The sequence below is a fragment of the Leopardus geoffroyi genome, chromosome C1, assembly GCF_018350155.1.
Source record: "Leopardus geoffroyi isolate Oge1 chromosome C1, O.geoffroyi_Oge1_pat1.0, whole genome shotgun sequence".
In the NCBI taxonomy this organism is placed as follows: domain Eukaryota; kingdom Metazoa; phylum Chordata; class Mammalia; order Carnivora; family Felidae; genus Leopardus; species Leopardus geoffroyi.
The window spans coordinates 215,578,524-215,592,270 of record NC_059328.1 but is presented as its reverse complement, the minus strand read 5'-3'; the positions used below and the strand labels follow the sequence as shown (position 1 = coordinate 215,592,270).

At 41.7% G+C, this 13,747-nt stretch overlaps 1 protein-coding gene across 9 annotated transcripts in view; it reads left to right on the top strand.

Moving 5' to 3' along the window:
* Window positions 1–931: 931 nt before the first annotated feature.
* The window catches only part of USP40 (ubiquitin specific peptidase 40), a 90,611-nt gene continuing 77,795 nt past the window's right edge, over window positions 932–13,747 (top strand). For 3 of the 9 annotated variants that reach the window (XR_006713245.1, XM_045481766.1, XM_045481765.1), the window contains exons 1-8: window positions 981–1,088; window positions 1,422–1,529; window positions 2,447–2,664; window positions 5,207–5,274; window positions 6,672–6,785; window positions 9,457–9,621; window positions 11,277–11,423; window positions 13,453–13,596. Coding sequence is in view for 8 of the 9 variants with exons in the window: in XM_045481766.1 (XP_045337722.1) it covers window positions 2,466–2,664; window positions 5,207–5,274; window positions 6,672–6,785; window positions 9,457–9,621; window positions 11,277–11,423; window positions 13,453–13,596 (837 nt within the window). In the remaining variant the exon portion in view is untranslated. The other 6 variants (XM_045481767.1, XM_045481764.1, XM_045481768.1 and 3 more) reach the window with 6 other exon arrangements.

The window sequence follows — 13,747 nt, the reverse complement described above, 5'->3', positions numbered from 1 at the left end:
TTACCCAGTGATGACTGATGATAACAGGGAACGGCCATTCCCACTGTGGTTTCCTAATCTTAACCTTTAGCTTCCTCCCGCTGGTCCTCTGCCTCTGGTTCTTCCTCTACCAACACTCCCTGAAGAGTGCAGCCACACTCATCTCCCTAAAATGTTCCAAGTACAGGGGCACCTGGCTGGCTCAGTTGTACAGCACGTGACTCTTGATCTCGGGGTTGTGAGCTCAAGCCCCACATTGTGTTTCGAGATTACTTTAAAACACTAAAATCTCAAAAAAAAAAAAAAAAAAAGAAAAAAAAAGAAAAAGAAAAAGAAAAAGTTCCAAGTACAAATCCCTTAGGATTTACTTTGACACCCGCTTTGCCATTTTATCTATCACTATTGCTGTTCTCAATCTCTCAGACCTTCCTGCTGATGTAAAAACGGTGTTCTCCCTGTCTTCCTCGTTGATTCCTGGATGGAAGCTGGATAAGAGAAAGAAGATGCCAGAAGTAGAGCCTGAACAGGCTATTGAAATAGTCCACACTGAAGGTCTCCAAGGGGACGAGAGGGAAATTTTGAGGTTTTTACGTACTCCTGGGTATGCTACTTAGAGTTGGTACAGACAAAATAAACACTGAGGATGTCATAAAGGTTTACGGTTATGTGAAACATTTTTCCATAAAAGGGCGTGACAAACTTGAAGCCCTACAGTTTCCAATGTGCAGGTAACTTGGAAATTAGCCATGCCAAAAGATTAGTTTGGATTGCGAAAAGCAGTCAATATAAGCTCTTAAAACGTGAACGCACGCGTGGCCGGCGGACCAAACTGACCCGCGCACCCCTGAACAGATGGCATCTCCAACGTAGCCCTCCCACCACGACTCCAGAACTCTGCGGGCAAAAGACTACATTGCCCATAAGGCGCCGCGCGGCGGGCCGGCGCTCTCGCGGGGCGTCCTGGGAAGCGTAGTCCGCACGTTGCATAAATCCCTCACGCTCCGGGCCGCGAGACAGCGGCCCACGCAAACATGGCTGCGTCCAGTTGGGGCGCGTACGTTTGTTTCGACCGTGGGTCTGGGCCGGCTCGTGGGGCTGGGCTTTAGGCAGTAAGTGAGGCTGGCGGCGGGGGTTCCCGGCGTGGGGACGTGGGAGGCGCACGGACGCTGTGGGTGGCACACCTGAGGGCGGCGAGGCGAGGGGCTGCCCGGGCGGCCTCGGGACGCGGCGCCCTCCTGGCGTGGCGTCAGTGGTGCGCGGCCGCGGGGACCCCTGTCTCTTTGCGCCGCTGGGCTCCGTGGTGGCGTGCAGGGCCTGAGGGCCTGGCCTCGGGCTCCGGCGTGGGGGAGACCGGAATCCAGACCACGAATTCGAGGCCGGACGTTCAAGTTCCGTTTTTTTGTGCTTTTTTTTTTTTTTTTTTTTTTAATTCTTCTTCTGAGGAACGGGTTGAAAAGGAATATATTGCATTTCAGCGCTTCCTGTCCCTTAGCAACTGTGTTAGGCGCTTTGTATTTCTCATCTCCAAGTGACCCTCCTCCACTCTCGAGGTGAGACCTTGAGCGGGTCCTGTAGGTTCCCAGACCTAATGTTGGCATCACTGGATACGTGTTGGGGGGGGCCTTTAGGCTCGTTGGTTTTAATGGCAGTTTTTTCTCCCAGTGAACCTCCTTCCCGCCCTCTGGCTTTGGGACCATGTCCTAAACTGCCGTAGAGATGAATTTGTTCCATTTAATTCCTTCGAGTGGCATAACTTGGTACAAGGAGTGTGAGAAGCTGAGATTTCAGGAAGTGGTTGAACATCCCCAGGCCCTTATTAACTCGCAAGAGTCTAGGATTGGCTTTGCCACCCCAGCAGTAGATAAGGGTTAATGAAGGGTTTTCTTTCCTTTTTCACTAGGGATTCCAGTATGCCTTTTTACTTTTTTTTATATACATGTTTTTGTTTATTTAGAGAGAGAGAAAGCAAAACGTGAGTGGGGGAGGGGTGGAATCTCCAGCAGGCTCCAGGCTGATCGCACTGGGGAGAACCGACCTGGGGCTGGATCTCACGACTGTGAGATCATGACCTGAGGCGCAATCAAGAGTCAGACACTGAACTGACTGAGCCACCCAGGTGTCCCTCGATATGCCTCTTTTAAAACAGCTATTATTTATTGCGAGCCAAACCCTGTGCACCAAGGGCCTTTCTTAAATTCTCTCAATTGGTTTAAAGGACCTTGAGTGATAGGTGGTATCCCATTGTATGTGTAAAGAACACAGGTTAGGTAACTTGCCGGCGGTAACACAGGCAGGGTGTCGTAGCCCAGGTCTTGCGGTCTCCAAAACCCCAAACTGCTGGATAAATTTTGTAAGGAACGATTTAAAAGAGACATTCCCAAGCATAAGATAGGGAGGTGTGTGGAAAATGTGTTTTAAAAATAAAAGCATTTGTGTAACCTGTCTTTTTTTTTTTTTTTTTTTTAAGGGTAGTATTTAGTGTCACGATGTTTGGGGATCTGTTTGAAGAAGATTATTCCAGTGTGTCAAATTATCAGTATGGAAACGAGAAGAAATTAAAGACCAAGGTTTTGGAGCCACCGGCTCCTAGAGAATTCACCAATTTAAGCGGAATTAGAAATCAGGGTGGAACCTGTTACCTCAATTCCCTTCTTCAGACTCTTCATTTCACACCCGAATTCAGAGGTATGCTGTGTTACATGCATTTGACTAGTCAGTAATATGCACCCTTGTCTCTACTTGTAATCAATTGTGCAAAATTACAAAAGTATCTTAAAGTTGTATTCCACAGCATGGGTGTATTACTGCTGCTGAAAGATGTAAATTGGTAATTCTCTCTGTAGAGAAATGTGGAGCTTACATTATCTTAAATATATTCTGTGTGATCACGGTAGTTTTTAGTAACAAAAATAAGGCGATGAATTGCTTTTCTGATTCCTATAATTTAAAATACCACATAAAGACAATTTTGTCATGAGTGCCAGCCTTCATTATTGTTATGCTATTTGTATTTTTAAAATTAAAAAAAAATTTTAATTTCACTAAAGTAATAAACACTGACGTTACCTAAAACAATTAAATCCTGCCTTTTGGAGCAAGGACGGGATGTCCCATTATTTATACAGTCCACAAACGTTTATCTGCAATTCTGAAATCCAGAACATTCCAATAACCTGGTCTGAACTTGTTTAGCCTCAGAACCCAACCACATGTGAGGCTGTTTATAGTCTTAGCTGTCTCACTTGGGTGGATATTCATACATTTATTCCAGGAATGTGAACTCCTTAATTAATGGATACTGTTTATCCCAGATCCTGCTGGGGATGTAATGTTAACATATATAATGCTTTCTTCTTATTACCTTTCTCAAAGCTGGAAATTCCAAAGACCCAAGATGTTAGACAAGGGACTATGTGCAAGGAACAGAAACACACTCAATTAGGTCAATTAAAAGGGGGGTTTACTACAAGAATATAAGGGAATCTCCTTGAAACCACTTACAGGGAGCCAGCCTGACCTCACTGGACCCTTGATTTCTTGCCACTGTATTTCTCTTTATGTTTGTACCATTCCCATCTCTGCAAACTAGCTTCCTCCACAAGGGTCTTAGTCTCTTGGTTTCAGTATGAACATTACCTTCACGTGGCCCCTACTGGGGCCTTGAACCACACAGCTGCATGACTGTGCCTCAGCTCTCCAGAGTGTCTCCTCAAGCTGAGGACAGACAACCTGGCTCATCCTGTATCCAGTATCTCATCCCCCACTTCCCATCAGTACCGAATTTAGCAAAATTTTTTGACATTTTCTGTTGCTTCTTAGCTTGGAAAGACTTCCTGCCTCCAGAGATTTAGTAAATATTTACCATCATCCCCTTCCCAGGGCCATTCTAATGGATGAAACTGCATGTGGGATTTCAGAGTGGAGCCATTTGTCCTTGACTCCATCTTCTCCGTAAACATATCTCCCTAATGTATGCAGTTATTCCACCATTAGAGATTTTCAGCATAAATTTCAGCAGATTCCTAGGAGATTAAAAGTCTTTCAAACTTTAATACAGTTGCGGTAGAAAAGTAGCCTTGAAAAGAGACTGAGGAAGGTGATTGGTGGGCAGGCAGTCCAGGTCATAGAGAGGGCACCTGAGCAAAGATAGGGCTGAATGGAGATGGCCACTGAGCAAAAGCCCAGGCCATCTTATTCTCAGCAAAGGAGGTCACTGGCCAAGCACATATCTTAGTGTGGACTGTGCATTCCTTATACGGCTTAGCATGGATCCTGATGCCTACTGAAGAGGAGATACAGTTTTAGAAGGGGTAGGAATTGGCAGAGTACTGGGGGGAGAATAATTTTGGAATCTTCTGGCACAGTATCTTGAGTAGGGCTGGATTGGTTTCCACTGTACTGGTTCAGGGTGACAGAGAGTAGTGGGAAATGATCATAAAAGTCCTTGTATGGTTTTATGCTTTAACCTTTAGGTTTGTAGCTAATTTCTTCCCATTTCCTGCCTGGAGCTCAGAAGGAATGTAGCATTCGTAATAGTAATCACTTGGGCAGTAGTGGTCTGCAGAGGGAAACAATACCCATCCCATCCATTCTCTCCCTGGAGTAGATCAAAGTGTCCTAGTAGAGGTTTCCATGTGGTTTGAATGTAGACTTCCCATAAGATTCAGATATGCCCCATTGAGCGACATGCCTGGACTTGGGAGTATAAAACAGTTGTGGAGACTAGCACTCCAGGTAAGGTCACTACCATCTGTTACTACCCTTAACACAGAAAAGACATTGTTATACTAAAAACGAAGGGTGTGATCTCAGAGATCAAGGTGGTCTTTCTCTTCAAAGATGGTTGAAAGCCTCACATGTGGCTTGTAAATGAACATGTGATACTTTTATATATTGTGTGTTTCCTCATGTGGCTTTTGGGACCCACTGCCATAGCCAATAGAAAACCCTCAAAGATTTCTGATATTACTGTTTGTACTTTCATAAGCATCGTTTTCCTTGTGTAGATCTTCCCTACTGAAACCTTAGCATGCCACTTTATAGAGTCAGTGGTTAAAAGTAATGTTATCAGGAAATAAAATGTATGGAGTCACAGTATAAACATTGCCACAATCATACTTCAGAATCTGTAACTGATTTTATTTACTGGAGGCTTTGGCTTTCTAAAACAGTTTTCTAAAATGAAATAATGACATTTCTCTATCACTGGTTCTACCTTTTTGTTTAGAAGCCTTATTTTCCCTTGGCCCAGAAGAGCTTGGTTCATTCGAGGATAAGGATAAACCTGACGCAAAGGTATTAAATCTGTGATTTACAGGTGTTTTTGTGGGTTTGTTTTTTTTTTTTTGGAGTATTGAGGAAATTTTTTTTTTAATGTTTATATTTATTTTTGGGACAGAGACAGAGCATGAGCAGGGGGAGGGGCAGAGAGAGAGGGAGACATAGAATCCAAAGCAGGCTCCAGGCTCTGAGCTGTCAGCACAGAGCCTGACGCAGGGCTTGAACTCGTCAACCATGAGATCATGACCTGAGCCAAAGTCGGAGGCTCAACCGACTGAGCCACTCAGGCACCCTTGAGGAAATGTTTTTCTGAGTAAGGAATTAAGTTCCTTGCTCATAGAAATCCATAATTTTATTAATTACTGAATATTAATCTTTATTTTCAGAAAAGTGATTTGGCTCATACACTGTACCGGTAAGGGAATCTTCCTCCCCAAAAAGAATTATTTCTCCAAATATAGTGCTAGAGCGGCTTTATAGACACAACCTGATCAAGAAGATATTCGCAAATGACCCACACTAGCCTACCAAAAAATCTATCTAATACATATGTAACAACAACAAAACTTAGACACTGGTGCTGTTTTAATTTAGTAGTCTGGAAATAAACCACGTGAGGAATTGGTTTATTAAAAGTGCATTTCTAATCGTGTCCCTCCTTGCCTAAACACCATTCAGAAGTTTATTGCTTTCAGGCTAACATCTGCACTTCGTAATAGTAGTCTTCTGTGATCCAGCCCAGTTCTTCTGAGACCACCTGTGTTGCGAAGAGGCAATTTTTACCTATTTCCTTTTCTTCCCCATCTCCTGCACGTCATACTTCGTAACATGTAATAAAAATGTGGCGGCAATGATGTCAGATTGCCATAAAGGTGTCTAAAGTCTTACTCTCACTTTAGATACTTAAGTCCAGTCTGCCCACGAGGCTCTGAGCAACATTCTCTGCCTGCCCTAACCCGCCCCACACCAGATAAAGCAGGAAGCAGGTGAGGTGGGTGCAGCCAGCCCTGTGAGGTGTCCGGACTCCAGAGTGAGTGAAAATCGTGACTGGAAAATTCCTCCTGGGGAGTGTGTCTCTGAGAGATTTTAGAGAGGGAGTGAACTAGTAGAGACTGAAACTGCTGTCAGTAATCGGGTGGTTTCTTAGAACTATTTGGGTGTTAGTAATGATCGTGTACTGTGTCGAGGTAGAAAACTCCAGATAGCTAAAGCTTTTTGGATTGAATTAGAATCTTAATAAAAAAGTGAATCTTAGTTCACCCCGTGTAATAGTTATAAGCTTCCTCCTGGTTGAAGTGAATGGACTAGGAGAAAGGAGAAAACTGGTTTGCAGTTCTTTTAAAGCTCCCTGCCCCCAACGACACTTAAAGGACCTCATTTAGAGATGCACACCTCATTTGCTTCTCTTTCAGGTTCGAATCATCCCTTTACAGTTACAGCGGATGTTTGCTCAGCTTCTGCTCTTAGACCAGGATGCAGCGTCCACCACGGACCTCACTGACAGCTTCGGGTGGACCAGCGATGAGGTACGAAGGTCAGCTTCTCCAAGGAACAGAGTTATCAGCAATAAAGAGTAAATGTTGGTTTAATAACAGTATCTGACTTCCTTTCATTTTGTCTTAGGGTCTCAAGAAATAGATGAAATATTTGCTTTTCACGTTCAATAATTACAAGCCAGAAATCTATTCCTAGACACTTGCTCTATGCGAGATTTTATGAATGGGTGTGATTTGGCTTCGGAGAGAGGGTTGTGGACACAGGGAGACTTGTACAGTCCCTGTCCTTTATATAGTCTAGTTGAGATCATGGTGTCTATTACATGGAAATTCTCATTTATGTAACAAATTGCTAACCAGCTTAAAAAGCAGCCGACAACAATTCTGTCTGCCTTGATGGCATGCCTTTGTGTTTGAATCTGGGTATTCTCATTGGAACATTTGCTTCAAGGAAAATGGTGAAAACATTCTTAGCTGGTCTTTTCATTTTTCTGTCCTGCTTCCCTCCTGACTCCTCATTTTCTTCCCGTATCCTACTGTGTGTGCACGTTCTCTCGTTTTCTGTTGGAGTTTCTAAAGGGTACTTCACCACATGCAAACACTAAACATGTCAGCAGCGAGTAAAGGTGCTTGTTGTCGATATTGATGAGCTGTGATTTTTTAATGGAGTAGATGTATTCTTACAAGAGACAGGTGTGGGAGACTATTGCAGAATTTAAAGAGGCAATGACCAGAAAAATGTAACATTGCCTTCAAAAATAAACTTCGAACTGTGGTCTTCTAATGACGAGCAACTCCTAAACCAGATGATGCCGTGAGGTTGAAGAGCTACGGCTTGGGTTTTGAAGTGAAGTGGGGTATTAACACAGTTAAGTTTCTGGGTTAGAGCAGGTGCTTAGGGTCAAGTCCTTCTTCTTTCCTTGTTTTAGAAATGACAGCTTTGTGGGACGCCCGGGTGGCTCAGTCAGTTAAGTGTCCTACTCTTGGTCTTGGCTCAGGTCATGATCTCTCAGTTCGCGAGTTCGAGCCCCACATCGGGCTCTGTGCTGACAGTTGCAGACCCTGCTTGGGACTTCTCTCCCTCTCTCTCTGCCCTCTCCCGCTTATGCTTGCTCTCTCTCAAATGAATAAACTTAAAAAAATAATAATTATAAAAACATTTAAAAATGACCACTTCATTGAGCTATAATTCACATGCCATAAAATTCACTCATAAGGGTACGAGTCAGTAGCTGTTCAGTATGTTCACAGACTTGTACAACCATCACTGCAGTCAGCTTTAGAACGTTTTCACCACCCCAAAAAGAAACCCCATACCCATTAGCAGACACTCTCCCCCAAGACCCTGGCAACCACTCATCTACTTTCTACCCTTATGGATTTGCCTGTTCTGGACATTTCACAGAAAGGGAGTCATACAATATGTGATCCTTTGTAACTAGCTTCTCTCACTTAAATCATGTCTTCAGTTTCGTTTGTGTTGTTCACATCAGCACTTCATCCATTTTTATTGCCAATATTGTACAAGAGGGATATGCCACGCTGTGTTTCAATCTAGTCATCTGCTGATGGATTTTCCTTTTAGATCATGAGCTGCCACTGAGTTGCTGATTTCATACTCTTAAAGCAGTGAAAGCCTTATTATTTATTACTTTCTAAATAAAACCTCTCAGGAAACCCTCTAGGACTGGTAGAGAGGGACTCTGAGGCACCTTTTGCAGCCTCAGAATTATTCAGAAACAGAGCCTGCAAACTTCCACACGGTCCCTTCAGAGCCAGTGATACTGGAGAAATTTACATGCTCTAGTATCTCAAAAACTCAAGAAAAAAGATCCTGAAGCCCACTTCTTGCTCCAGCTTTCATCCACTTTATCAGCTTCTTTTCACTCCCTCATGGTCTCTACTTCTGCACCTTTCATTTGTCCCTCTACCTCCTTTCTACCTTCTTGTCCAAGTCACTCATGACATCCACGGGCCAAGTTCCAGGAGACACTTCTCTGTTCTGAGCGGGCTCTCGAGAGCACTCCCTGCCTGCCCCCCCCCCCCCGCCCCCTCCTTAAAGCACCAGCTTCTGCTGCTTCCTGTGACTCTCCCCCGGCCCAGGCTCTTCCTCCTCTGCTCCACTTCTGAGTGTTGGCGTCCCCTTGGCTCTGGATTATCAGTTGTGCTTAAGGCGCTCGGTGTGTTCACACATAGCTGCGTGACCCCTGGTGGAGTGAAGCAAGTTGCTTCAGAATTTTTCTCAGCGCTGTGTTAGTTGGTCTGCATGTGCAAACAGTAAATTCTGGTTCTTTTCAAATGCTGGTAATTCGGATCCCCTGATGTAAGGGAGATTTCGCTGTGCATACACTGCCGGCTCTTAGACACTGCTCTGTGCCTGCTGTGTTCTCCCTCCTCTCCTGTGGTGTGGCCGTGTGTGTGGTTTCCCACAAGAATGAAAGCACTTTCCTGTTTTCAAGTGAGTTGAGTTATATGTACACACTGAACACCCCTGTTCATGTTTTCATTTTGTAGTGAAAGTAAAAACTGGTGATCTCTTCACCTGCTCTCTGTTTGCTTAGCCCAGTCATCCTTGTATTTGATCAAGGCTTAACTTCGGATTTCTAGATAAATCTTATGTTTTGTAACTAATACCACTTTAAAAATCTGTTTTTAAAAACCTGAAGCACAAAATCACATTTAAAAGTTACCTGTTTTATAGGAAATGAGGCAGCATGATGTGCAAGAACTGAATCGAATTCTCTTTAGTGCTTTGGAAACTTCTTTAGTCGGGACCTCCGGCCATGACCTCATCAATCGTCTGTATCACGGGACCATTGTTAACCAGGTTGTTTGTAAAGAATGTAAGAATGTCAGTGAAAAGCAGGTGAATATATATACAAGAGTGTTTTAGTAATAAGTTATATCATAAATTATAATTCACATAATTAAATCTGTGATCTGTAATACCACATGAAGATTAAAGCGTTTGTTACTAGAAATAACTTTATCAGTTATTTTCTTTTACTCCAACTACACCTAAATCCTGAGTTTATGATTCAGATTTCTTCATATAAACTAAAAGAAGCAAATATCTTAAAACGTAGCTTTAATCTTTTCTTCAGTACTCTAATCTTTAGAAAATAGATTTGGGGAATGTTTATAGGTAGAGATCTGTGCCCTCATGAGCAGACCCAATTTCATGGTTGGTTGGAGTATTGTAACAAAAGTTAATTAAGGAAGTGATAGAAATAGAGAATACTAAAGAATGTTTACGTTGACAAACACCTATAATTAAATATTGGATTTAGTTTATTAATATCCTTTAGAAAATTCATTTGTATGTGTGAGCTTATGTTGTCCATTTAATCTACTTGAAAATTAGATATTGGAAATTTGCTCCTGTAAATATAATGTCTCTGCTTGCTTTATAAATCTTATGCAGCACATAATTGCATCACTGAACAGTTGTCCCTTAATAGCCTTTTTTTATTATGGCAAGAGTTCTAGAAAATTGCTGTATTTGACTGTATGAGTAAAATATTAAATGCCATTTTCTAAATGTTGCATTAATTGCTTCTTTGGATATATGTATATATTCTTTTCCTTTTTTTTTAATGAAAGAGTTGGGGTAAAAAAGAACCTTTTGGTCCTTTTTGCCTGTGCTGATAGAGGATTTGGTCAGCTTAATTTGGAAATATTAAGACGTCGTGTGTCTTTGGATTACCATATGATTGACTTAACTACACTGTAATAATTCACAAAATAATTTTAAGACATAATGTACATGACAGCACCTAATAAGTTATAGACATCAACTTTTCATAGGTACATATTATAAACTACGTATAAATGTTGCTTCTATTCCTTTAGATTTCCACCATGAGCTAGTTAGTACTGTTATTTTATTTTACAGTCCCTGTAATCCCTTAGGGCAATGCTGTTACACCCACAGAACTATGTATGATGGAAACTGATCAGATTTCACGTGTTTAGAAGTTATAAGTAAGTTGCAATTGAAATGCAGTTACAGCAGACTTGACAGACTGCTGTTTGCAAAATACTGTCCTCGTTTCAGAAAAATACCTTTTTATGCTGGCTCAAAATAATTAATTTTCTTACAACTCCCGTAAACCAGCCCTAGCAGAAGATGAAGAAGCGGGGTTTACATTAGAGGGTCCAGCCCTGCCTGTGCCATTCTAGCCTAGAGACGAGACAGAACTCGTAAGCACTGAACACATACGCTTCTCAGTCCCGATGTGTGTTCAGTGGCTTATTTCCAACTAAAGTAAGTTTCACTGTAGCTGCCGGGAACCTACAGACTAGTTCGTGACATATTTTAGGCCAAATTACAATTTGATTTAGGGTAATATTGTGTGATGAATTTCACAGTATCCAATCAGGCCATCTGTCCCCTCATACTACGTACAGTGTTTTAGGGAAAAGTTATCTCTTATTCCCAACACATGTAGGAGTTGGTGATGTGTTTGTGAACCACTGTGAAATTGTTTTCTTTCAATATGACATTCATGTGTGTTTCAGGAAGACTTCTTAGATCTCACAGTAGCAGTCAAAAACGTATCAGGTTTGGAAGATGCACTCTGGAACATGTATGTAGAAGAGGAAGTTTTTGACTGTGACAACCTGTACCACTGTGGGACTTGTGACAGGCTGGTTAAAGCAGCCAAGGTAAAGACAGACACCTGCCTTCTCTTGGGCGCCCCCTCCGCACTCGGCAGCACCAAGGTTTGTCAAGTGAAGCCAACTTGCGTGAGACAGTCTGGAGGATACACAGGAAGCCCCTAATTGCAACCGAGGAGTGAAAACACCTTTCCATTCCACAGATCTGTATTTAATTTTTTACAGTAAAGCATTTTTTTTTAAGTCTTCAACCCAACAGTTCTCACAACTTCTTTCCCTCCCAAGAGAAATATATCTGTACCTCAGCATTTCTTAAAAACACTTTTTTTTTTTTTTTTTTTTTTTTTTTTAAATAGACTGCCCATATCCTTGCTTTTGGCAAAGTCTCACTAGGAAGAAGGCGGTATGTTTTTGTTTCTGCCAAAAAGCTCATTGCACTTTTCTTTCTTTGCCTCCTGCTGTGACAACAGACGGCCTCATTTCCTGCACATGCGGTTATTTTACGATACTGACAGATAACACCTCCCTGACTCTAGCAAATAAGCCCTTTCCTCCTCCCACAGAGGAGGGAAATACTCAGCCAGAGTGCTTCCTTTCTCACTGTGGGAATGACAGGAGGGCTAAGCCGTAGTGACTAAGCCACTGCTGCCAGATGATGCCATAGGCTGCCCGGTCAGTGGTTACTGAGCACTGGCTTCAGGAGCCACCACCGAAGATGGGTCTTTGCAGGTATTCTGTGTGACAGCACCATCCCTAGAGCTGACAGTTACTAAATTTTCCAACAAAATGAGGACTGATTTCCATAACACATAATACTGATTTAGCTCCTGGAGGTTGTAGGTGAGAATGTAAAAAACAAATAAAAAACGAAAAACAAACTCCATGCCTGTAGCTTTTCACAATAGGATTTGAAACCAGTGTGAATGTAATTCTTTAGTATGCATTTCCATTCAGCCTTTGCCTTTTTGTGACACATGGAGAGGTTCATTGTTTTGCTTATTTATTTGCTATTTCACCTTTGGTATCACAACTACAGTCCAGTAAAATAAATGTAAAATTCAGAGGATGAAACGTCTCGGAAAGATACGTAAACACGTTCTTTGTTTTGGTTGAACTTAATTAGCACATTAGTAAAACAAGAACCCTGAGCTCAACAAAAGCAGTTCTTTCTTGTATGTCAGTGGTATGTCATTGGTTTAATTTTTCTTCAATGGAAATTTTTTGATCTTGATATTTTTTAAATTGCATCCTAAATTTCAGTTTGGTCGTGCTACCTAAATTAATGTAGGTTTCCTTATTCTGAGCACAGTCACTTTTCTCAGCCTTGTAGATGAGATACTCGGTTTTTTTAGGTGTATTTTTTTTTTTTTAACTTCTTGGAAAATCTGCCATGTCATGTTGCCATTTTCTCACTTAACTTTTTTTTTAACCCCCAATTTGTGGAATTGTCTTAAATATATTTTTAAGAACGTTAGATATTTGTATGTAAGGGTGATAATACCATTAACGATGATTTAACAGATGAGAAGGTTTTTTTGCCACCCCCTAGCCAGCATACCATTAGAGCTAAGACACTGGGGGGAAGCTGATGACTTTTAAATAAAAAGCAGCTTCATTTAGTGCTTTGTCTTAAAACAAGGAAACAAAAATATTTTTTTATCTGCTTTAAAGGGCATTCGTTATAAAACCCCAATCATTGGGTCCTTTGTCCTGGGCAAAGGAGGAAGGTGAAATGTCAGGGCTCATGCAGGGAGGGAGCACTGTTAGAGTGGGGAGCACCAGTTACAACATGTTTGTTGGACAGCTTTGATTTTGGGATATCCACGCTAAAAACATGAACTCGGGTTGTGACTTTTTAGTTGTAAACATAAGTAAGTGATAAATCACCTTTGGTCCCATGAAATAGATGAGTTCATGTCAGCTGAATTGAATCCAAGGTGATGAATTTATGTGATTTAAGGACATTATTTCTCTTAAAACTGCATCATGGGTTGCCTTTTCAGATCTTAAGATATCTTACATGTTCTTTTCTGTAACTCTGCTTTTTAAAAAACTGTAAAAATTTTTCTTTTAACAGTCGGCCAAATTACGTAAGCTGCCTCCCTTTCTTACTGTTTCATTGTTAAGATTTAATTTTGATTTTGTGAAGCACGAACGATACAAGGAAACTAGCTGTTACACGTTCCCTCTCCGGATCAATCTCAAGCCTTTTTGTGAACAGGTTTGAACTCTTTTATTTTGAAATTTTTTATTTTACCCTGTCAGGATTTAATCTTTATCGGCCTGGTTTTCAGTTGACTTACTGCAGAATCTTTCAACCTGGCTCTGTTAACATTTTGAGTTGGGTCATTCTTTGTTGTGAGGTCTATGTC